Here is a 24,453-nt window from a genome sequence, read left to right as displayed (position 1 = left end):
GGGTAGTAGTGAAACATAGTCCTTAATTTTGGAATCATTTACATAAATTTCACGTGTTTGAAAACAAACCCTGTGAAGGTGCATTTCAACATGTTATACACCCTGAAATGACAACTCAGGTAAATCCGTGTGACATGTGAATAGTAGATGATCATGATCACGAGTAAAAAAAAAAACATAATGATTCATGTTAGAAAATCAAATCAAAACAAAACAAAAGCAAATACCCTGCATGTGAAGGAAAAAAAAATGTGTTCAAAATTCATATGTGAAAAATGAAACCACATGCACTAGATGTGAACAGACCACATGTAACTAAAAAACACGTAAAGTCCATAAAATCGGTGTGTGTGTGAGTGTGTGTGTGTGTGTGTGTGTGTGTGTGTAAGAATGTGTTCACTGGTACCTAAGACCAAGAAAGCAACAATCTTTGAAGCTTTAACATCTCATGAAGTTACACAGATGAAGGAATTTCCACATATAACTAAGAGTGGTCTATAATATAAAGCATAATATATAATACAACGTGAAGATTTTCTGCCAATCTACACGGCAAAACAACCAGTGTTGATTAAGATCAGTTAATTCACCAATTCAACATTAAGGGTTTCATTCAACACAGGGAATAGTGATATGTAGACTGTGTTTTTTTTTAAAACTGAAGAAGAAGAAGAAGAAGAAGAAGAAGAAGAGGAAGAAGATAAAGCAACAGAAATTACATTTCTGGAAGGGTTAAAAAGCGTATGCAGAGCAACTCTTTCAATGTGTTTGTTTGGAATTAGAAAAATAATGCAACTAAAATGTCATTAGTTTTGGATTAGATATAAATGCTCTTGGATCTAAAAAAACACATGTATATAGTAGACATATATATATATATATATATATATATATATATATATATATATATATATATATATATATATATATATATATATATATATATATATTTTTTAAACCAGGATACTTCTACAATAAATGATATGGATCATTACATAAAGGTTAACAAACTGCCGGCAAAACAGGAAAAGGAAAATCTAAATGATTTTTAAAACATTCATTAAAAATTAATAGTGAAAAAAATAACACTGGAAATAACAAGCAGAAATAATAATAAAAAAGTTAAACATTTTGCGATTTTAAACATTTAAACACCACTGTAGCCTACTTAACATTTCAATTTCGAAACCTCAGAATGTGTACTGTGACACAATTTTATCACGAGATGGATATCATTAAATTGCCCTACACACACACACACACACACACACACACACACACACACACGTACGTTTGTTTGTTTGTTTATGACTATAATGACAACGACAATTGTTTATGACAACAACAACAACAATAATAATAATAATTCTTTTTCTTCAACTTATTATTATTATTATTATTGTTGTTGTTGTTGTTGTTGTTGTTGTCATAAACGATTGTTGTTGTTGTCATTATAGTCATAAACAAACGTGTGTGTGTGTGTGTGCGTGTGTGTTGTTGTTGTTGTTGTTATAGCCTGCTGATTCTCTATAGAAACGGCGTGGGTGGCATTTGTTTCTCCATTGACATAAAATTGGGATAAAATCGACAAATTGCTGTTTTCGTGCATTTAGAGAGAATATATAGGAGGTCTGTATTGCACGCTGGGTCTCACTATTGAAGCAATTCGTTCCTGCATTCACGGTCCGTCCTCCTGTTAACAACTGCGCTCAATGGCCGGAAAAAGCCGCAAATCAGCTGTAAAATGAGCAGCGCCCGAGAGCACTGAGCTCCTCTCACATCCAGCTGAGTTGCGAAGCCTGGCTAATCAATTCGATTTATTACATTAACAAGTGCAATTAAGACCAGGGATTTAGGTTAGATTAAAATACCTTTACAGACAAATCACACACATTTTACACGCGAGCATACACTGTGACTATCTGAGACACCTGTGAGCACATGTGAAAGGTGCGTCATTTCATTTCAGCATGTTATTCACTGGAAATGCACGTGTGAACTCACATGCGGCAGAATGTGTACATAATATGTGATGACGTGGAAAATTTAACATGTGCTAAATGTGTTACACACACAGTACACATATTCATGTATACAGAATCTCACAAAAGTGAGTACACCCCTCACATTTTTGTAAATATTTGATTATATCTTTTAATGTGACAACACTGAAGAAATGACACTTTGCTACAATGTAAAGTAGTGAGTGTACAGCTTGTATAACAGTGTAAATTTGCTGTCCCCTCAAAATAACTCAACACACAGCCATTAATGTCTAAACCACTGGCAACAAAAGTGAGTACACCCCTAAGTGAAAATGTCCAAATTGGGCCCAATTAGCCATTGACCCTCCCCGGTGTCATGTGACTTGTTAGTGTTACAAGGTCTCAGGTGTGAATGGGGAGCAGGTGTGTTAAATTTGGTGTCATCGCTCTCACACTCCCTCATACTGGTCACTGGAAGTTCAACATGGCACCTCATGGCAAAGAACTCTCTGAGGATCTGAAAAAAAGAATTGTTGCTCTACATAAAGATGGCCTAGGCTATAAGAAGATTGCCAAGACCCTGACACAGAGCTGCAGCACGGTGGCCAAGACCATATAGAAGTTTAACAGGACAGGTTCCACTCAAGATATATTTACAAAAATGTGAGGGGTGTACTCACTTTTGTGAGATACTGTACATACACATTATTTGAATTCTAGATTAGATTAATAATAATGGGTTTTTTCTTAATCACATGTACATTACAGCAAAATTCTTTTCTTTGCATACCCCAGCATGTCAGGAAGCTGGGGTCAGGGCCAACCATGATACAGCAGGATAAGGGCCTTGCTCAAGGGCCCAACAGTGGCAGCCTGGCATTGCTGGTGGCTTGATCCCCTGACCTGCCGATTAGTAACCCCGAGCCTTAACCGCCACGCCACCACTGCCCCTGATTAGCCTGATTCATCCTGATGTGCTACCTCTGCTTATATATTCATTGATTAATATTCATATAATATACAACAGTTAGTTCCAGTCCACTAATTTGATTAGTCGTGCAGGGTTCCAAACATGCTCATATGAAGTATAACCACGTTTCACTGTGTGTATCACTCCGTTCGTCTGTATTCGCCACATAAAATTCCACTTCCTAGATCAAATCGGTTACTACAGAAGTACAGTAGTGGTAAAACTTTTCAGGGATATAACTTTTGACTTAAAATATGAATGCTCATCAATTGAATAGGAAGAAGGCACACCAATGTTACCTTTAACTGGAACCTAGAAATCAGTCTGAACTTGCTAGCCACCTTGAGTAACTGAGTAAGTACAGTAGTTACTATACTTACTATTGTACAGTATTAATTTGGGGTATTTATACATTACTTGAGTGTTATTTGAATTGAACAGCCAAAAAACAAGAGAAAACAATTTTCATTTACATTTTTTTGTTTATTCCAATGCAGAGGTATGATGTAAATTAGATCTTTCACAAATTCAGATTAATTGTACACTACATTAGATTGTTTATCATTCATATTCTTAAATACATATTCTATAGGCATGGAAACTACCAGTAAAATACAAATTCAACAGTATTTCTACTATTCAACAGTATCAGATAACTCTATTATCTCATGCATACTGGATTACTATTTAAAGTCATACATAAGGGGTTTGAAAGCCCATTATCTATAACTGAGTTTTTATTTAACCATAGATGAACAATATGATGAGTTTGCTTTTATAGAAATCAAAGCTACAGATGACTGACAAATTAAAGGGGGGGGGGATTATGGTGGTACTATTATGCTGTTGGGGCATTTACTGAATAGTTTGATGAGTATGTAAATGATGTAAATCATATACTATGGCCTTCACAATGACCAGATCCAGTGAACCAGTTGAACACCTTTGGATGGTTGTAGAGTGTTAGACAGTGTATTTACCAATATAAGCAAAACAACAACAACGTGAATATCCTTTGGAAGAATGGTGTTCATCTCTCCAGTACAGTTCCAGAGACTTGCCAAATCGATGCCAAGCCACACGGAAGTTACATGGTAGCTCAGCACCTTACTCAGATACTTTATGTTGGTTTTCCTTGAATTTGTCACTCATCTGTATGTAGTTCAGCAACTTGCAAAGCATAAACAGTAAAAACACACCAACAAAATAAGTATAGCTATACAATGTATTGCAATTGACAAATCTGCCAAAGCACTGTTATATAACAATATACTTAGCCATTATTCATATGAGAGGTTCCTATTTAGGATCTGCCAATCTATATCAGTCGCTCCCAGTGTATCAAAAAAGTTTCAATTCAAGTGGATTTTTATGGCCATAATCCGCTTCTAACTTAGAGGGTTGAAGATCGTACCAATTGAGTTACTATCAGGTGTTGGCCTTTAAGAACCATTAACATCCACACTAGTCATTTTACTATTCTAAGTGAAATACATGCCACCCTCTCTAAGTACACCATATCACAACCAATAGGCATCTACGCACAAAAAACCTTTCATACTTGTTAAGTAGATTATGAAATAGGTAAAATATTTGGGTCCTGCAAGATGTCCACTCCATAGTTGGATTTGATTGTTTGTGCGCGCACGTGTGTGTGTGTGTGTTGTGATGAAATACAATGAGTGGCAGTGGACCGACTGTAGTCTACATCCTATTCATGGTTTGAGTATAATTCTGAATTGATGTCTGAAAATATGCTTGAGTGTTCTTTTTTGGATGAAAAATGATGACATAAGACTTTGGGATGAAGTAGCTCAGTAGGATACCATATAAACTGGATAACTGTGCCCCTGCCTTAAAAAACTGGATATACAACCCTGGAGGAAATGTAGCCACTGTAAAGTAAAAAGACCAGCTGATAAAGAACAAAAGCATGCTGAATGCTATAGATTTCGCCTCGTTGTAGTTTTTTGGTAGATCAGTGCTCATATAAGAAAAGGCGAAACAGAGGACACAGAGGGACCAAGTGAAGGACAGACATGCAAAAAATGCCTGCTCTTTCCCTGCTGAACAGGCAAGCATGATTGCATCTGCTGTATACGTTTTGGAAGGAATGGGTGTTTTTAGACTCATCCATAAAACACAAATGAATATTTGAAAAAACGAAAGAGTAGAAATGACAATCCACTGGCCATTATGTTGCACCCACAATCTGTTGATCTTGGGGAACTTGGCAGCCATTTTAAAAATGCAGAATATCTGAAAGGAGCGCACTGTCATGCAGGAAAGGCAGACAGTGTAGAAAAAGTAAAATGTCACATTCCTGAAAACACAGTGGATCTCTGTTGGCTGTCCCAAGAAAAAGAACACACTTATACTGGACAAAGCCAACGAGGCTAGCATGAGGAAACACATATTGCCTCCAGCAGATTTCACAACCGGTGTGTTATAATTGTATAAGAAGAGTATGATAACTGCAACACACAAAACCAGCAGCGTGACAGCGAATATCGCAAGTAATATGGAAAGAGGGTCTGTGTACTGAAGATACAGAATGGAGCGCTTCTGGCAAGATGTGCTTCCCTCTTCAGACCACTCGTCTACATTACACAACTTGCATGTGTACGGGTCTTCTGGAAAGAATAAAGGCAGGCAAAGAGAGAGGAGTCAGCTGGAGAATGTCTTGTTGCCTGCCCACTATAACTATATATATATATATATATATATATATATATATATATATATATATATATATATATATATATATATATATTTTGCATTAATGTGTGACTCCACCTAAGATCTCATGCCTGAAACATCCTTTTTGATGAGTCATCCATTATAGGTTATGAAAAATGACACTTCTTAGTGTCTCACAATGTTCACACAACCCTGTTACCTGAACACATTCACCCCTATAAAATATTTGGAATATTCCACAAGTCACATGTTCAACAAGTTATCAGAATTTCCTGTAGATCATGGCACGAAGAAAATATGTTCCCTCGTTCTGTTTTTTTTTATTTATTATTTTTAATTATACTGTGATACTGCCTGACAAGGTCACTTGAAAGTACAACCCTGTTACCCAAATTGTAGACTGAAAGTAAATTACAGTAAAATGTGTTGTTTCTAAGATCATTAAAAACATAGTGTTTTGTGGATTAGCTTGGAGAATAAAAATGCGCTGACATGGAAGTTTTACTGAGATGCTTTGTGAATAAAAGCTCATACTGCAAAACCAAACTCCTACTTTAGAATAATTTATAAGTGCAGGTCAGAATACTTACGTTCATAGTTTACATAAGTGTTTTCTGCACACTTCTTACACTGAAAACAGCATGCATAATTTTGGTCCTCTTCCCTTCTGAATCCCTCCATACATTCAACTGAGCAGTTTGCAAAAGGAACCTTATGAAAGCAAGGAGGCCATTGTCAATATATACTTAAAATCATGATGTAGTACGTGATGAATTAAGGTTTAACTTACAGAGGCATCACTGTCCCAGCCTATAAGGGAGTTGTTGATGGTGAAAGTAATTTCTGGATATGAGTTGTATGTGCCAATTCTCTCAAAAACCGGAGGACTGGCTTCAAGGCGCCAGAAGACCACATCATAAAAGACAGGTAGATCACCATTTTGATCATACTTTACTTTACGGCCATTAAGAAGAAAATCCAGTGTCTTCATTTCCTTCAAGAGCTGCAGAATATCAGACAAAATGGTTTGTGAATATTTCATGCAAAAAAAAAATTAAGCATATATTATGAATATTTAATAATGATAAATGTAACAGGTTTTCCCTTCATTCAAAGCAACATACCATGAATGGGTAAACTGGAATGCTTTTGTTGCAACCATTTGCATCACAGTGTAGAACTTTGTGTAATGCATTTGCCATAGTGTAGATCGCAGCATAAATTGGAAAAGAAAATGTGGGATTTTCATTTAAAATTTCCTCGGAACTCAACAGTGAACAGTTAACACAGTCTTGGTTACACATTTTTTTTACTGGTTGAGGAGGATGACTTTCGTCATTGCTGTTTTCATCACTTTGTCTGGTGTAGATGAACTGCTTAAATCCATCAAAAGACATTAGCTTTTCTGTAATGCCAAAAATGTTCCCAATGTTTTGTATTCCTGGTTCATTAGGAAGCTGCTGATTCATAGACCATGCCTCACCTGCAATCCAAACCTTATTTCTGATGTTGTTCTTTATAGCTTCTCTGATTAAGTTTATTGCTACATCTTGGGACGAAAACACCACTATGACGTTAATCTTGCGTTTTTCAATTGTACTCAGTGTGGAAGTGTAGTTAGAGGTTTGGTTAAGTAATTCCTGATAGGCCAAACAGATGCTATTTTTTTTGGCATATTGGGAAAAAAAATTCAAGCCATTTTGGCTGTAGACATCCTGACTGCCAATAAAGGCAACCCAGTTCCATCCAAACCATTTAATAATGTGAATAATTATATCTATCAGGTTTTTGTTGCTAGGCAGTGTTCTTAAAAACGACGGGTACACTTTTTTATTACTCAGTTGATAACTTGATGATCCATAATTCACCTATAAATGGAAGGAATGAAAAAAGGTTAAATAAACTATGACAATGATTAGTTAAGGCAGTCAATTTAAAGTAAGGTAAGAGAGTTGTAAGTATTTCCTTACCATTGGAACAAGGGCCAATGTGAGTAAAGGTGCCACTGTAATTGTACTAGTGCTTCCATATGGCCCTGTCATAGCAATTACTTTAGGTTTATATTTGTTTAAATATCTCTGAACTGGAATGGATCCGTTCTCAGAGATAAAACTCAACACAGAGGGAAAATTCTGCATATCTGAACAATGGTCAAAGATCTCATAGCCGAGTGAGACATTAGGTAGGAGGGTGGAAGAGTTATTAATCTCTTCTACTGTAAACCTCATCATCTCAAACATCCGATAAGCTGCCACATCAAAACGATATCTGGAGTAAAGGAACAGGAGAAATCTGAAAGAAATTCTTGATCCTTAAAGTAAAAAGATAAAATTCTGTCTGTAGGTAGCCCTACATGTGGATAATTTGTTCGTTGTGTGATTGTTGCCTATATATATAACCAAATTTATAAAATAATAATAATAATAATAATAATAATAAGACGAAGAAGAAGAAGAAGAGAGAGAATAAATGTATAATAACAATAATAATAATAACAATAATAATAATAATAAAGTGAGAAGAACTTAGAGTAGGCCTGTGAATGTACTCATTTTCAGGGTGCATCAATGTTGCACTTTGCAGAACTTAAACATTAGAAAAGAAAGCATGTCACTTACCTGTAACACTCAAGGGCCACTGGGTAGGACTGATGTACTGCTGGAAAAACGTTATTTAATGAAAATAACCCACCCAACAAATAATCTCCCTGCAAGCTAAATTCAGATGCTGAGCAGGTGATTTTGAAAAAGAATTGATTGCTAAAATCCAAAAGGAAAACATAAAAGGTAAGCCACTGCATTTTGCCAGGTGAAACATTTCATGACAAAGATGTGTTTTAAAAGTCAAAAAGAATGAGGGGTAGTAACATCTGTGTCCACTTTACATATGTGAATTTGAGTAAACCACTACATGCATCATTACACATCCAGTTTCTGTCAAACACAGTATTACATTATTATGTACTGCATAGTCTCTACAATGACAAAATAACCTTAATAAATTATAATCATAATACAAAGTAAGACACATAAAAAAGTCTCTGCAAAATGAATACCTGAATGCTGATCTTCCAAAAGAAAGTAAACAGGAAAAGACTGAATAAATGAGTGGATTACCAAAATGAGTGCATATGTTTCATGACAGATGTACTGCATCATCCAATCTAGAGTCTGGTGTTCCCTTTGAGGTGTGAGGTGTCATCATGCCAAAATCTAAAGAGTTCTGTAAGGCCTCAGAAAAAAGGTTGTGGATGCCTATGAGTCTGGAAAGGGATTTTAAAAAGATTTCCAAAGTATTTGAAGTACATCAATCCACTGTAAGGAAAATCATCTACAAATGGTGCAGATTTCAACTGCCAATTTCTCCAGGCCTGGCCATCCCAGCAAATTCAGCCCAAGAGCAGACTGTCTGATACAAAAAGAAGTGTCCAAGAACCCCAAAATTTCATCACAGGATCTGCTAGTAAGTCTAGCAACTGTCGGTGTCAAAGTGCATTTTTCTGCAAACAGAAAGAGATTGCACAAATTTGACCTGCATGGGAGACGTGCCAGGAAAAAGCTTTTGCAAGACTACAGTTTGCCAATGAGCATGCAGGCACAGACCAGGCCTTTTAAAATAATGTGCTCTGGACAGACGAATCAAAGATAGAGTTGTTTGGCCACAGTAACAGCAGACATGTTTGGCACAGACCAAAGACAGCTTTTCAGGAGAAACACCTCATACCAATTGTGAAGCACGGTGGTGGAATTGTTATGGTTTGGGGTTGCTTCGCTGCTTCAGGGACTGGACAGCTTGCATTCATTGATTCAATTATGAATTCTACATCATATCAAAGAGTGCTTGAAGATAATGTGAGGCCATCTGTCTGAAAGTTGAAGCTGAACCAAAAGTGGACCTTTCAACAGGATAATGATCCTAAGCACACTAACAAATCCACCAAGGAATGGCTCAAAAAGAAGAAATGGAGGGTAATGGAAAGGACTAGTCAAATCCCACTGAAATGTTGTAGGGGGATTTGAAACGGACAGTACATGCAAGAAAACCCTCAAACATCTTGCAGCTGAAAGAATATTGCATGGAAGAGTGGTCTGAAATTCCAGCAAGCCTGGTGGACAATTCTGCAAAACCCCTACAAGAATTATTTCTGATAAAGAAAGGCCAAGGGTGGACTTACTTTTTCACAGAAGAATATCACATCTATTAATATTTCTGTTGAATAAATGATTGAAACAGCTCATTTACCTTGGGGTTTTGGTCAAATATATCAACTAGATTAATAGGCACTGTTTCAAAGATGAGCAAATGGTTGCTTGTCTAAATATGTCAAAAAAGCCAACAATTTCCATGGGGTGTACTTATTGCTTTCACATGACTGTATATATCTGTCAAGACATCAGTAATATGGTGGTCAAAAGTGCACCTTCAAAGCATGTGCATTTGTGTGATATTTAAGGAAAAACATAAGCGCAAATGTCTTTCAGGTGACTGAGAATGATCAGACTGTCTGCAAGAGGAGCTCATGAACAACTACATAGAGAGGGATATTATAGTATGGCTGCAGTGAAATATCCCCACATTACAAAGATAAAAAAAAAAATTGTGATTTTAGTGGTGCAAAAAAATAGATACAGGTGTAAGGAGATGTTGAAAAAAGTGATAGAGCCATATGGAAATAAGTCTTCACCATATTTGTGACAAGTGAGCATGTGTATGGACAGTGTATTTTGCTGGCATAGTTTGGGTCCACTTGTTGCCTGAACTGAGGTATTCAAATTATGAGGCACATGGGAAGGAATTGCAGGGGATGCACAAGTGAGATACCAAAAAATATTTAAATGACCGTTTCAGACCTGCCAACCTTTACACAGTTTAACATTCACATTTTAACAGAAGAAAGCAAAAAAAAAAAATCTCAAAAGAGCAGTCCTCTGTGTACTTTTATAAAAACAGCAGATGAGCCAATCAGCATGTGAATCTGGAATGACTGACAGTTGGGAATTTGTTTTGAGCTCTCCACACAAAAGATATGCCACTCCCACTTACTGTTGCAGTAAACAGAGATTTTACGGTAAATGTCTATTAATGTGTGCCCAACTTCACTATCATTAACTAGTAAGAGTATAATATCAGTTAACTACATTTATCAAGGATGCCACGGAAATAGTTCAGTCAAATATATTTTTTGTCAGAAAGAGGAAATAAAGGCTGAAAATTTCTGATTAAGGAAAAAATCTTAAATAAGCCTACAGTGAAGTTTAACACATCACAAATAACGCTGTTGGTAATTATAACTAGACACTGATTTAAAATGTTTGTCTGCTGTGCTCTCCTGCCCTTAGTCACACCATCAACACACATGGAAAAATGCTGTGCGGTCTTTCGTCTTCATTAAACACAGCTTCATTTAACACATCCTGACAAATGAAAATGGTCTAACCATAAGAAACCATGACTTATATATTTTTGTTCATATTAACAAAAATCTGGAGAGGTTACGACTGAGCCTAGATAATGCTTATTACACAGAAAAGTCCATAACATTATGGCAAATTAAAATGAATTCCTAGTAAATGTTATTTAAATCACATAAACTCCACACATAAACTGCTTTTCTGAGGTGCAGATGGTGTGACCATAGTTCTTTTGCGAAATTTGTGTGTTCAAAAATGTACTGTATTGTTTCATACTGTTCATCACGTTTACCACCATTTAGTGTTCTGCTGTATTATAAGACTGTAGTTTTGTTTTATTTAAATTTATTTTCCAGTTAATAACAGGCAAATTTCTATCTTGATAGGAGTGGTGTCTTGCAGGACGACAATGTCCCTATCCACAGGGTACAAGGACTCACTGAATGGATATAATGAGTGTAAAATGAGTATGAAAATGATGTTAAATCATAGGCTATGACCTTCACAGTCACCAGAAATCAACCCAATTGAACACTATGAGCGATTCTGTTAGACAGCACTCTCTACTACCATCATCAAAACACCAACTGAGGGGAATAACTTTTTCTCATATTTTGTTCCTTTATTATCTTGTTTAAAACATACAACCTATCTGTATTACAAAATCTGTAACATATCTGTTAGAATAATGCATTATTAAGAAAGTGCAATAAACAAGAAAGAACAAATTTGTACATCAATATTTACAGACCAATACTAGCAGATCACAAGCAAGCATTACTTATTGATGCTGACAAACTATATTTTGGTGATTATTCTTTAAATACAATGAACAGTGATCAGGCTATCAGTACTACAAACAAGCAAGAGCCTTGTTTAACTTTAAAGAATTTAAAGAAGTTAGAATGATTAATATTTATAATTACAGACAATTACTTAATAATTGATCATCGCTGAAACAAGAAGACCAGAAAATGTTCCATAGAATTCAGTGGATATTTGTTTATGATTTTTAAGTCTACATTCTGCTAAGAGTCTGTGTATATGTCTGGATTGATGACTGAAAGTATGCCTGGGTGTTCTTTTTGGGTTGGAAAATAATGATGTAGGCCCTTGGCATATAGAAACTTATAACAATTCCATATGAACTGGACAGCTGTGCAACTGCATTAAGAAGCTGTATGTAAGCTCCTCTGAACACAATGTATGCTGTGAAATATGCAATCCAGCCCAGATAAAATACAAGCAAGCTAAACGTTATGTTCTTTGCTTCATTATAACTTTTTGGAAGATCTTTGCCCATGTAGGAGAAACAGAAACAGACTATACTAAGAAACCAGAGACAAGACCAAGCCAAGGTGGATGTGACCATTGATCCCATATCACATGTCAAAATAGTCTGATCTTTAAAAGAAGTACTGTCATTGTAGGGTTTGGGTCTTCCAGTTAGAAGCCATATCCCACAAGCAACAAGCTGTATGAAAGAGTAGACATTAATACAGAGCCACTGACCATTGTTCTTCATCCACCAGTGATAGACATCTGGAAACTGGGCAGCCATTTTGAAGACACAAACAATTTGAAAGGAACGTACACCCATACAAGAAAGGCAAATAGTGTAGAAAAATATGAAAAAGACATTCCTTAAAACACAATTCACTGGGTCTGGTACTCCAAAGTAAAAGAACACCCCAATGTTGGCCAGAATCAAACAAAATAACATAAGCAAGCACATATTACCACCAGCAGACTTTACCACAGGAGTGTTGTAGTTGATGCCAAAAAGGATTATGAGTCCAATGGAGACAACAATGAAGGCCACAGCACATACGAAGAATAACATGCACAGAGGGTCCTCGAGTTGAAGATAGACAATAGTGCGCTTTTTGCAGATTATGCTCATTTCATCAGACCAGTAACCCTCTACACATGGAGTACAAGTGTAAGCATCCGCTGAAACAAAACAGCATTATTATACACATTATAATTTATTTAAATTATTTACTATCACTGATTTTTTAAAAATTATTTATTCCCCTGACAGCGCCTCCAGATCATCGTTACTACCAGTTTCTTGTTATTAATCTTGTTTCATCTTGTTGGTCTTAAGTACACTTTTGGGGAACAAATGATCTTCAACAGTTCATCAAAAGACTCCTTGTATAATTAAAGGTTCTTAAAAACTTTCTAGTTTGGGAAACAATTTACATTCTAGGATTCCACATAAAATCTTTAAGGGCTACCTAAGAGGGACAACCCAAAAACCCTTATGGGATTTAGATTCAACTTTGTTGTTCTTTACAAAAGTATGGGTGTGTCATCCCACAGAATTTCTCAGCCATTTCACTGGTTTCTTAGGCCACATATCCTCTATTTACCATGTAGTCTTTGGTTCTTCCTAGGCTTGTATTTTCTGTTGATGACCTTAGTCTGAGTGTTTTTTATAATTGTATGATTTGCTTGTTGGTTTTTGATAGTCTGACCCAAGTGAGGGAATTGAATATCCTTCTGCCTCAGGAAGCCTTTTGCTCTATAAATGCCAGTCCATACAGGATTTCGTGGAGTTTGGAAAAATGGAAAAATTTTGATGCAAGTTTTTTGTGTTTTTTTTTTGCAGAGAAGTACAAAATTGTCTTGCACAGTCTTTCTCAGTGATGTTTGTTGGTAAATTACCTTTTAGCTGTACTCATGTTTGATGCACATAAATTGAGGAGGGCTTTGACTGAACTTAGGATACTAAAGAGACCTTTCTACTGACTCTGAAAAACATCAGAAGAAAGATGTCTAGGGTTCCTGCTCACCTGCGTGAACATACCATAGGTCTGCTGCAGGGAGGCATGAGAACTGCAAATGTGGCCAGAGCAATAAACTGCAATGTCTGTAATGTAAGACGCCTAAGACAGTGCTAGAAGGGAGACAGGAAGGACAGCTGATCGTCCTTGCAGTGGAAAATTACATGTAACCATGTGTCCCCCCAGACGTAATTGAGAATGTGCAAATGCCTTGGTGGAAGAGTGGGGTAACGTCTCACAGCAAGAACTGACAAATCTGGTGCAGTCCATGAGGATGAGATACACTGTAGTACTTAAAGCAGCTGGTGCATATTCTAGATTCATTACACATTAAAGTGAAATATTTCAAGCCTTTTTTTTGTTTTAATCTTGTTTGTTTTAATGTACTCTCTTCAAAACCTTTTCTTCTCTTCTCTGTCCCCTTCCTCCCCCTTCCCCTACCTCTCTCACTGTAGATGAATTTTTTATCCAACAAGTTTACATCAATCAGGAACCAGTTCTCAACCCCAGACATGCATTGACCGGCTCCTCCTCCATGTAATTCTCAACTGGCCTCCTTCTCTCCCCTCTCAGAGACTGATGTCTCTAAACTCCTCCTCTCTAGCCGTCCCACACCCTGTCCTCTTGACCTTATCCCTTCTCACCTTCTTCGGTCGATCTCTCTAACACTATTACCAGATCTTTAACACATCCCTCTCTACTGGCACATACCCTACCTCATTTAAGCATGCCCGGGTTACCCCACTGCTTAAAAAACCATCATTTAACCCTACTGTGGTTGACTACTACAGACCTGTTTCCCTCCTCCCTTTTCTTTCCAAAATCCTTGAAAGAGCTATTTTTAATCAACTCTCGAATTTTCTCACAGAACAACCTCCTGGACACCAAGCTGTCTGGCTTCAAAAGCAATCACTCCACGAAGACTACTCTGCTTTCCGTCACTGAAGCTTTATGACTAGCAAGAGCAACCTCTAGATCATCTGTCCTCATCCTACTCGACCTCACTTCTGCTTTCGACACTGTGTATCATCAGATCCTCTGTCAACTCTCTCCAGCCTAGGCATCACCAGAACGGTTCTGCGCTGGGTGGAATCATATCTCTCAGACAGATCCTTCAAGGTATTGTGGAGGGGAGGTTTTTCTGAAACTCAGCAACTCACAACTGGGGTTCCTCAGGGGTCAGTTCTGGGTCTACTGCTCTTTTCTATTTACACTACATCTCTTTTGCAGGTGATTGAGTCTCATGGCTTCTCATACCATTGCTATGCCGATGACACCCAGCTCTATTTGTCCTTCCAGCCTGTCTCTACACGAATCTCTGCTTGCCTGTCTGACATCTCAAACTGGAGGAGGGAACACCACCTTAAGCTCAATTTGGCAAAATCTGAGCTTCTTGTCATCCCAGCCTGCCCCTCAATCAACCACAACCTCACTGTACAGCTCGGCTCAACCACACTCAAGCCAACCAGGACAGAAAGGAACCTTGGGGTGATTCTTGATGACAGCTTGACCTTTACAGACCACATTTCAACAACTGCACGGTCCTGTAGGTTCGTTCTGTACAACATCAAGAAAATCAGACCCTATCTCAACAAACAGGCTACACAGCTACTAGTCCAGGCTCTTGTCATATTAAAACTGGACTACTGCAATGCACTACTCTCGGCCCTCCCAGCCAGCTCCATCAAACCCCTTCAGATGATTCAGAATGCAGCAGCACGCCTCGTCTTCAACCAGCCCAAGAGAACCCATGTCACACCCCTCTTCATCTCCACTGGCTTCCTGTAGCTGCCCGCATCAAGTTCAAGGCCTTGTCTGGAACAGCACCCCCCAACCTCAACACTTTCCTGAAGGCTTACGTTCCCTCATGCAATCTGCATTCGATTAATGACCGACGCTTAGTAGTGCCTACTCAGCGTGGCTCAAGGTCCATTTCCAGAACCTTCACACTAACTGTCCCTCAGTGGTGGAATGAACTTCCAACCTCAATCCGTACCACAGAATCTGTCACCATCTTCAAAAAACAGCTAAAGATGCACCTCTTCCGTGAACACTTAACTAACCCCTAAAAAAAAAAATTACTCTGGCTCTTACACCTCTTCTCTGTGCACTTTGCTTTTTCAAGAAGTCAATTAAAGATCTTGTATGGTACCACTACTTCTATAGTTCTCTGCTTGATATATCGTTTTGCTTGTATTTCCTCATTTGTAAGTGGCTAAAAGTGATTGCTAAATGAATAGATGTAAATTTAAATTAAAAGATTATGGCTTACAGCTCATGGAAATAAAATATCTCAAAATATTAGAATAAAGAATTTATAATACAGAAATGTCGACCTTCTGAAAAGTATGTTGATTTATGCACTCAATACTTGGTCGGGGCTTCTTTTGCACGAATTACTGCATCAATGTGGCGAGGCATGGAGGCAATCAGCCTGCGGTACTTCTGAGGTGTTATGGAAGCCCAGGATGCTTTGATAGTGTCTCTCATTTTTCTCTTGACAATACCCCACAGATTCTCTATGGGGTTCAGGTCAGGTGAGTTGGCAGGCTAATCAAGCACAGTAATACCATGGTCAGCAAACCAGTTACTAGTAGTTTTGGCACTGTGGGCAGGTGTGAAGTCCTGCTGGAAAAGGAAATCAGCATCTCCATAAAGCTTGTCAGCAGATGGAAGCATGAAGTGCTCTAAAATCTTCTGGTAGACAGTGCATTGACTCTCAACTTGAGAGAAAACAGTGGACCAACACCAGCAGATGACATGGCAGCTCAAATCATCACTGACTGTGGAAACTTCACACTGGACTTCAAGCAACTTGGATTCTGTGCCTGTCCACTCTTCCTCCAGACTCTGGAACCTTGATTTCCAAATGAAATGCAAAATTTACTTTCATCTTCCCCATGATTGTGGTTGTGTGTACTGAACCAGACTGAGGGATTAAAGGCTCAGGAAACCTTTACATGTGTTTTGAGTTCTTTAGCTGATTAGAGTGCTTCTCAGGTCAATATTTCTGTATTATAAATTCTTCATTCTAATATTCTGAGATACTGCATTTTTGATTTCCATGAGCTGTAAGCTGTAATAATCAAGATTAAAACAAAAAAAGGCTTTATTTCACTTATGTGAAATGAATCTAGAATATATGATAGTTGAATGAACTTTTCCATAATATTCTAATTTTTTTTAGATGCAGCTATATATATCTATTCCTTCTGGCATGTTTTTTTTTGTTTGTCTACTCTCCTTATTTCCTAATTTTGTAGTCTCCTATTTCCAGGCTCTTGGGTTTGGACTCTATCTTTGATACTTTAGAATAGCCTGTGGCAATAATGTCTAGTTATGCTCTGGATTCCTGCCATATATATGCCCAAATTACTGTGATTAAGTACAAAGTGCAATAAGTGTGACAAGCTCCTGCCTTTTTAAATAGTAATTATTTCTTAACATATAATTATATACATATTAAATGTATAATTATATATTAAATATGTATATAATTACAGTGCCGTAATCTGTATCTGTATAAATATGACCTAAAACATCATAAAAGTTTTAACACAAGAGCTAAAAGTAGATTAAATAAATGAGATAAAATATGATACTAGGTCATTATATTATATGTTATATTATTATATACATATTAAATATATAATAATTATAAATAAACATTTGGAACTGTCATAAAATAATTCAATGGGGTTTTAACCCAGAAACCCCATATTGAATAAGCCACAAAACTTTACACTTACATCCTGCTGGAATGGTCTCCCATATTTTACCTTGTTATTTAACTACACAGAATATGTTTGCTCCTGATGGCACAAATTAATACAGCCAAGACATCAAATATATGCCTTTCACCCACTAAAACTAAAAGTCTACAAATGTGACAAAAAAAAAATTCTGGAAAAATGTATAGGTAATACCATGAGATATTTTGTTTTAATACCTACTTAAATACCTTACCTGTGGTGTTGATGTATGTCTGGGCATTGCATTTCGAACACTGAAAACAGCATTTATGTATAGAAGTTTGTACTCTTTTATAACCAGTTTCACATTCAGTAGAACAATTAGAATAAGGCACCTGGAACAAATAAAATTCTGGTTAGTTGATTCTGTTTTTATATAGTCATGCTCTTTATAATGTGATTTCAATTTAGGTTGGTTTTCCACACTTGGTGTAGCAGTACAGAGATGAACGCTTGTTTAAAAAAAAAGAAATGTAAGTCAGAAAAATACTAAACTTAACCAACCAATTATTCCATGTAACAGTATTCTTACACTCCTTACAACTGAATCAACATATTCTTATACACATAAATTACTTACTGTGCCATTTTCAGACCAGGGAACTAGATTGTTGTTCAAGGTGAAATTAACATTTGGGCGGCTAATATATGTAGCCACCACCACAAATAATGGGTTTTCGTTTGGCCTCCAGAGTACTACTGCAAGACTGGCTGGAGGATCCCCATCTTGGTCATACCCAATATACTGGTCTTGTAATATGAAACTTGTCTGTCTCAAATTTTCCAGAACCTTCATTGAAAAAAGAGGGAAGTAAGTCCATTGTCATTGCATTAACATTGTCTATAGTGCCTCCACAAAGAATTCAACCCCCAACTGCATAATTGATAAGTATTCACCCTATCCCCCTTCTTTTAACAATCTAAATTAGGACAAGTATTTAATTTTTGAGAGTTCACACTAAATATGTTAAACAGAGTACACCTTTGTTAATTTTAAATCCACCTGTGCCCAATTGTACACTTGCATAATCAATATCTCTGACTTTGGGAAGTCCCACAGATAAAATGGCAGATCAGATCAGATCATTCCTGCTGTCATGAAGACCAAGGAGCTACCTATGAAGCTTCAAGGTTAAAAATATGGCATCTTGGGAGAGTGGCCAGAAGGAAGCCACTTCTGAGAAAGGCCATGTTAGAATATCTGAGAGCTTTTAAAAAAGGATTTTATGGTCTGATGAGTCCATTTGGTCTAAAGCCAAAGCACAACAGTTGGCTCAAACCAAATACAGCTCAACACCCAAGTAACGACATTCTTGTGATCAAGCATGTTGGTCATAGCATCATGCTCAAGGGTTACTTTGTAGCAGAAGGAACTGGAAAGCTTTGTTGCCATCTGCATTTATGACAAAAATATATGTTCCAACAGGACAATGAGCCAAAGGACAGGGCAAAAATTAAAACGGCTACAAAGGCTTGAAAAAAGGTTTATATTTTGGAATAGCCAAGTCAAAGATCAGACATAAATCCAATTGAAAATGTGTGGCATGACCTGAAAAATGGCCAAATCAACGGTCATAAAGACATCTGAGACAACTAAAATCTGTAATTTCGGCAAAAAGACAATTCACATTGAGGGGGGGTGAATACTTAGCATACTTAGCATAAACATATTATGTACTCTTCCTTTACAAATAAATGGCTTACCACATAAGGTGGTATGTCTCGAGCTGGGTCGCATCCTGTAATGCTACAGTTCAGCAAACGATGGAGTGCATAAGCAAAGCTGTACACAGCTGCCTGGATGGAGAATGAGTATGTGGGGCTTTCGTTTATAATGTCAGCTGGGTTCTCACTCATGCAGTTATCACAAACTTGATTGCAATTCTGTCCATCCTCACAATTCACACAGTCATCATTTTCACCACTGAGTCGTGTTTGGTAAATATATTCATAAAATCCAGGCAAATTTACAGTTGTTGCTGTAACACCGAAAATAGTCCCAATCTGCCCAATGCCAGGCCAAGTAGAAAGCTCTTCATCCATAGACCACGCATCGCCTGCTATCCAAACTTTGTCTCTCATGTTGATTCTGCCAGCTGTTTTGACAAATTCCCGGGCTGTGTCTTCTAGTGTGAAGACTATGATCACATTGATACTGAGTGACTCTATCCTATTTAGTATTTCTGTTGAATTGGAATTCAGTGTAATTTCATAGAAAAAGGCCAAGCAGATGCTGGTGTCTTTGATGTTACTGCGAAATAATTCGAGTCCATTTTGACTGTACGAGTCGTCACTGCTAATGAAAGCAACCCAATTCCATCCAAATTGCTGAATGAGCTTAATTATGACCATAATTATATCCTGGTTGGTTGGTACAGTCCTCAAAAAACTTGGATAGACCCACTTATTGCTTAGATCAGAGCTCGAGGCTGCATAGCTAATCTGAAAGAAGAAAAAAAACGCAGATTTTTATGTACTCAGGCAAAAGCATAAATATATTTTCTTACCAGAATATGTAGCTTCCTGCCATACCATTGGAATGAGGTCTGTCATAAACAAGGGGGCGATGCCCAAAGCTTCTGTGCTGCCATAAGGACCAATAAGGCCAATAACGTTATGTTTGTTCTCTTTGGCTGATACATTTATTCGACCATTGTCTGAGATAAAATTGAGGATTGAAGGAAAATTCTGATTGTACAAGCAAAAATCAAAGATCTCATATCCAAGAGAGATGTTAGGCAGGATGGTGGTGGAGTTATTGATCTGCTCAACAGCAAACCGCATCACCTCGAGCATCTGATAACCTGACATTGTAAATGGCTGCCTGTGGAGAGGACGAGGAAAAGAAATAAATGAATTCAAAATCAAGAAATTCAAGGAGCCTCTTTAAAGCTATCAATCGGAACGAGTTGTGATATTTTTTCAAGATTATTGAAAAAATGATTATTTTTGATGCTGTTGCTTTCACTGCATTATACAGATTATAGACATAGCGAAGAAAGCACTAGTTTGAAAGAACTGCATATACTCACTTGAAGCATTGTAGTGCCATAGGAGAATTTGGAATTACTGTCTCACTGGCTGTATGCACAGGAAAAATTCCCCCAATCTTATAGTCCCCTGGTAAATTAAACTCAGTTGCCTCACAGGCATGTTTGTTGAATAAGTGAAAAGCTAAATTTAAGCTTAAGAATGCACAACACAACATTGCTCCTTGTGATGAGGACAAGTCAATACAGCCAGAGAATTGGTTATGAAGAGCAATGAGATATTAGCTGGAAGATAATCTGGACAAACTTTACATATTCTACTTTGCATTTTGGAGGCAAATACCATTTGCATATGTTGATTTGCAGATGTATTAGCATAACTCTTGAGGTAAACTTGACACTTACCATGATACTTGGGTCAAATCACATAGGCAGCTGCTGCGTTTCTTCTCCCTTACTTTGTAGATGTTTGATGATAATATGAAACTATAACCTAATTTGCATTTTGTAGGCAAATTAATTTGTTGCATTACCAAACATCTGGCCTAATACTTGTAAAACTTTTGACACACTAATAAATACATGATACTTGTTATACTGTACACTAAGCTTATATAACAAAAATGTTTAAATGTGACTTTTATTGTTTCTGTTTGTATTTCAACTTTCTTGCCATATTAGACAACCAGGTTTTTCTGCATCCAAGATCCATTCACAGGATATTCATAATCCTTTTGATCTATGTCAAACAAACAAGGCATTTTCAAGGCCTGAAAACCAACAAGACAGCCGGCTGACTGGCTGATGAAACAACTAAAAACAAATTAGAGCAAACACTGAGAACATATCAAGAGTCTTCAATGCAAATTACTGTTATTCTTTTATTGTTATTATAGATGTTGATATCAAAAATCAGAATGGGGAAAATGTGAACACAGTGTCCTTTCCTGTGGCACGGTTATTGTTGCTAAACAAACGGTTTTGAGCATTTCAAATCTCCTGATAATTTCATGCACAACAGTCTCTAGAGTTTACACAGAATTGTGTTAATAACAAAAAAAACAAAAAACAAACAAAAAAAACAAACATCTAGCAAGCAGCAGTTCTGAGAATGACCAGACCGGTTTGAGCTGACAGGAAGGCTATAATAACTCAAATAATCACTCTTTACAACCGTAGTGAGCAGAAAATCATCTCAAATCTTGAGATGGACAGTTTACAACAGCAAAAGACAACATGTTTCTCTCCATGTGTCTCCAGACTACAGTGGACACAGGTTTGACGTATTGCGCATTCTGAAGTGCTTTTCCTCATTCTGATGCTTCATCTGAACACACACTTTTGAAGTTGTACAGTATGAAAGCTCTGTATTAAGATCTTACAAGCAACTGCCTGCTGTGTTAAATGTATGTTAATGCTGCTACAGTCGATAGGTAATGCTCAGGATAATAGCTAAGGGGCATTTTTGCTAGACAGCCAACTATGTCGAAACATGAACGTATGAATTAACATGAGTTAGCTAATGAACCTAACAAGCTAATGAAACCCCAACAGCATTTCGTAGCTAGCCAGCTAACTTTACCTTTCAGTTGATAACTGACCTTGTGTTCACTTCAGCATAGCTCATTTGGTTAGTTAACAAAATTGGGATTCGTTTACCAATCTTTTTTTAGATTCTGTGCTTACAAATTACAGTGAGGTTAAACAGTTTTCATTTTCCAACGATGCGGAGACAGTTCTGTTCAAAGCATCCATGAAAAATGGCACAAAAAAGTGTCTTTTTGTTGTTGTTTACCTCTCTTCTGCATTGAATGTTCTTTTGTGAGTGAAAAGTAGAGAGTTACTGGCAACTTTGCACTTCTGGTGTTTGTTAAATGCTTGGCATACCCATGTATGCTGATATAAATTAGGACTGCTTCACTACCTCTAGGTTTCTTGTTTATGTTTTTATGGGATGGCCACACTGTGTGCAATAAATTGAATTTAGGAAAGAAAAAATAGGGTTGTCAGTGGTTTCAAAATGTGTTGTGGGTGTATGGGATGACCTGGATGAGGCTGCATTTCTTTTGTCTTAATTAAATAACCGGTCTTATTTGTTTTAATTCATGGATTTGCGTTGGCTTGCTTTCTTTTTATCCCACATATCTAACATATCTTTAATTAATTCTGTTAATTTGAAATGACTGTGTGTGTGTGTGTGTGTGTGTGTGTGTTTGCATGCGTGCCTGTGCATGTGTGTGTGTGTTTGTGTGTGTGCGTGCGTGCGTGTGTGTGTGAGACTGAAATACAGGGCTATAGCACGATAGTGTATTCTTAGTGTCTGAGCTACTGAACTATCCTCATGCTACTTCAGTAGGTCAGGCACAAAGAATACATTATCAAGCTATATATAAATTTGGATTAGTTGTATCAGTTTGATAAATGAGGCCCATTATGTAAAATTCATTTGTAGACCTGTAAAAAAATAATTACTCAAGTAATTTTATTTACTCTTACTTGGATCACTGCATTTACTCAAGTGAATTATTACTTATTTACTATTATTTACTCAAGTCAGTATGTTTTATACCCTTCCCACTGCACATAAGCATGTAACCTCTTAATAGATTTTATTTTTGTTTCCAATTTTAACATAGAAATTTCACAATAAAAAATTTTAGATATTAGAACTTTATTCAAGACATTTTTGTCCAGTTATTTTTTAAAATACATGATTAAATGTAGATAATATTTTAAGTTTTAATAGAACACCTTTATCCATTCATAAACATGTTGTAATTGCACATTGTCAGAGAAAATAAGTGGTCACAGTGTTGAACAGCCATTCTATGAAAAGAAAACTATATTTAATGGAAAATGTAATCCACCTGAGAAAAATTCTTGCTGTAAGTTAAAGTCAGGATGAAATCAGAACAACGAGCTGATAAGCACCATGTGAAAGCACAATCTAAAAACAGAGGCGTTGCATTTGCTACATGAAATCTTTCGTGACAGACATGACATGCTGTGCGAGTCAACTAGGAAGGATGGAAGCAACGGCCATGTCCACTTTACATATGTCAATTTGATTAAGCCACTACATGCATCATTACACGTCCACTTTCCATAGTACAATGAGATTCACTCAAGTATAGTATTACAAGCACGTTTCAAAACATCTTCAAAATGACCAAATACAAAGCCAGATAAAGTCTATATAAAAGCAATATCTCTCCAAATATGTTATTGATAATAGGATCATAAAAATATATTTTGTATTGAAAATTTATGGTCGTGATTTATGTTTGTAACACATCATATCTTTGAGATTATCATTATTTTATGTTGAAATACAGTGGTCAGGTTATCAACTGCCATAAAATTGTGCGTGGGAAGCTCTCACTGATCTGGGAAAGACTATTGAGACACAAAAGGTGAGGAGGGATTACAGAAGGGTTTCCTCTGCTAGAAGTACAGTTTTACCAAACAGCAATAGAGAGGAAATATGCTGCTAAGGCTAGTTTTAAGAGCCACCTAGGTTAGATATCATTGTAAATGGTTCTGTTTCTTCCCCCAAGTCTGTCTCTCATCCTTCTCCTGTGTCTTTGTTAGTCCTATCCCTGTCTTATTCCAGTCTGTGTCTCAGCTCTTTATTGTTCCGTGGTCCTTGTCGCGTCTATCTCTCTGATCCTGTGTTTTGTTCTTGCTCTAATGGCAATCTTGGTCCCCAGTCTAGTCTCTGACCCGTCTCTCTTTCATGCCCCACACCACATGCGCCACCTGGTGTTTCATCTAGTACATTACCACACCCACAGTTTTGGTTATATACAGTATATCCCTTAAATATGTTTTGCTAATTGTTCTGTGTCCTGTT

General features: G+C 37.0%; 3 protein-coding genes across 3 annotated transcripts; all 3 read right to left on the bottom strand.

Annotated features, from left to right (window-relative positions):
* Window positions 1–6,103: 6,103 nt before the first annotated feature.
* On the bottom strand, window positions 6,104–8,696 carry LOC128607236 (taste receptor type 1 member 1-like). Its single transcript, XM_053623906.1, has 5 exons — window positions 8,274–8,696; window positions 7,626–7,923; window positions 6,780–7,523; window positions 6,446–6,658; window positions 6,104–6,366 (listed from the first exon to the last, which is right to left on the bottom strand). Exons 1-5 carry the CDS (start codon window positions 8,453–8,455, stop codon window positions 6,220–6,222), a joined length of 1,584 nt encoding a protein of 527 aa, XP_053479881.1. The 5' UTR covers window positions 8,456–8,696; the 3' UTR covers window positions 6,104–6,219.
* Window positions 8,697–12,080: 3,384 nt separating this feature from the next.
* LOC128607546 (taste receptor type 1 member 1-like) lies at window positions 12,081–13,023 on the bottom strand (the record flags this gene model as incomplete). Its single annotated transcript, XM_053624480.1, has 1 exon — window positions 12,081–13,023. A coding segment is annotated over one exon (939 nt), but the record flags the coding sequence as incomplete, so codon positions are not given.
* Window positions 13,024–19,084: 6,061 nt separating this feature from the next.
* On the bottom strand, window positions 19,085–20,677 carry LOC128607578 (taste receptor type 1 member 1-like). Its single transcript, XM_053624544.1, has 3 exons — window positions 20,643–20,677; window positions 20,143–20,434; window positions 19,085–20,052 (listed from the first exon to the last, which is right to left on the bottom strand). The coding sequence occupies exons 1-3, from the start codon at window positions 20,660–20,662 to the stop codon at window positions 19,267–19,269; spliced, it is 1,098 nt and encodes a 365-aa protein (XP_053480519.1). The 5' UTR covers window positions 20,663–20,677; the 3' UTR covers window positions 19,085–19,266.
* Between the last annotated feature and the right edge of the window lie 3,776 nt (window positions 20,678–24,453).

This window comes from Ictalurus furcatus, chromosome 5 (assembly GCF_023375685.1).
Source record: "Ictalurus furcatus strain D&B chromosome 5, Billie_1.0, whole genome shotgun sequence".
NCBI classification, from domain to species: Eukaryota; Metazoa; Chordata; class Actinopteri; order Siluriformes; family Ictaluridae; genus Ictalurus; species Ictalurus furcatus.
This window is presented reverse-complemented; position numbering and strand designations above follow the sequence as displayed.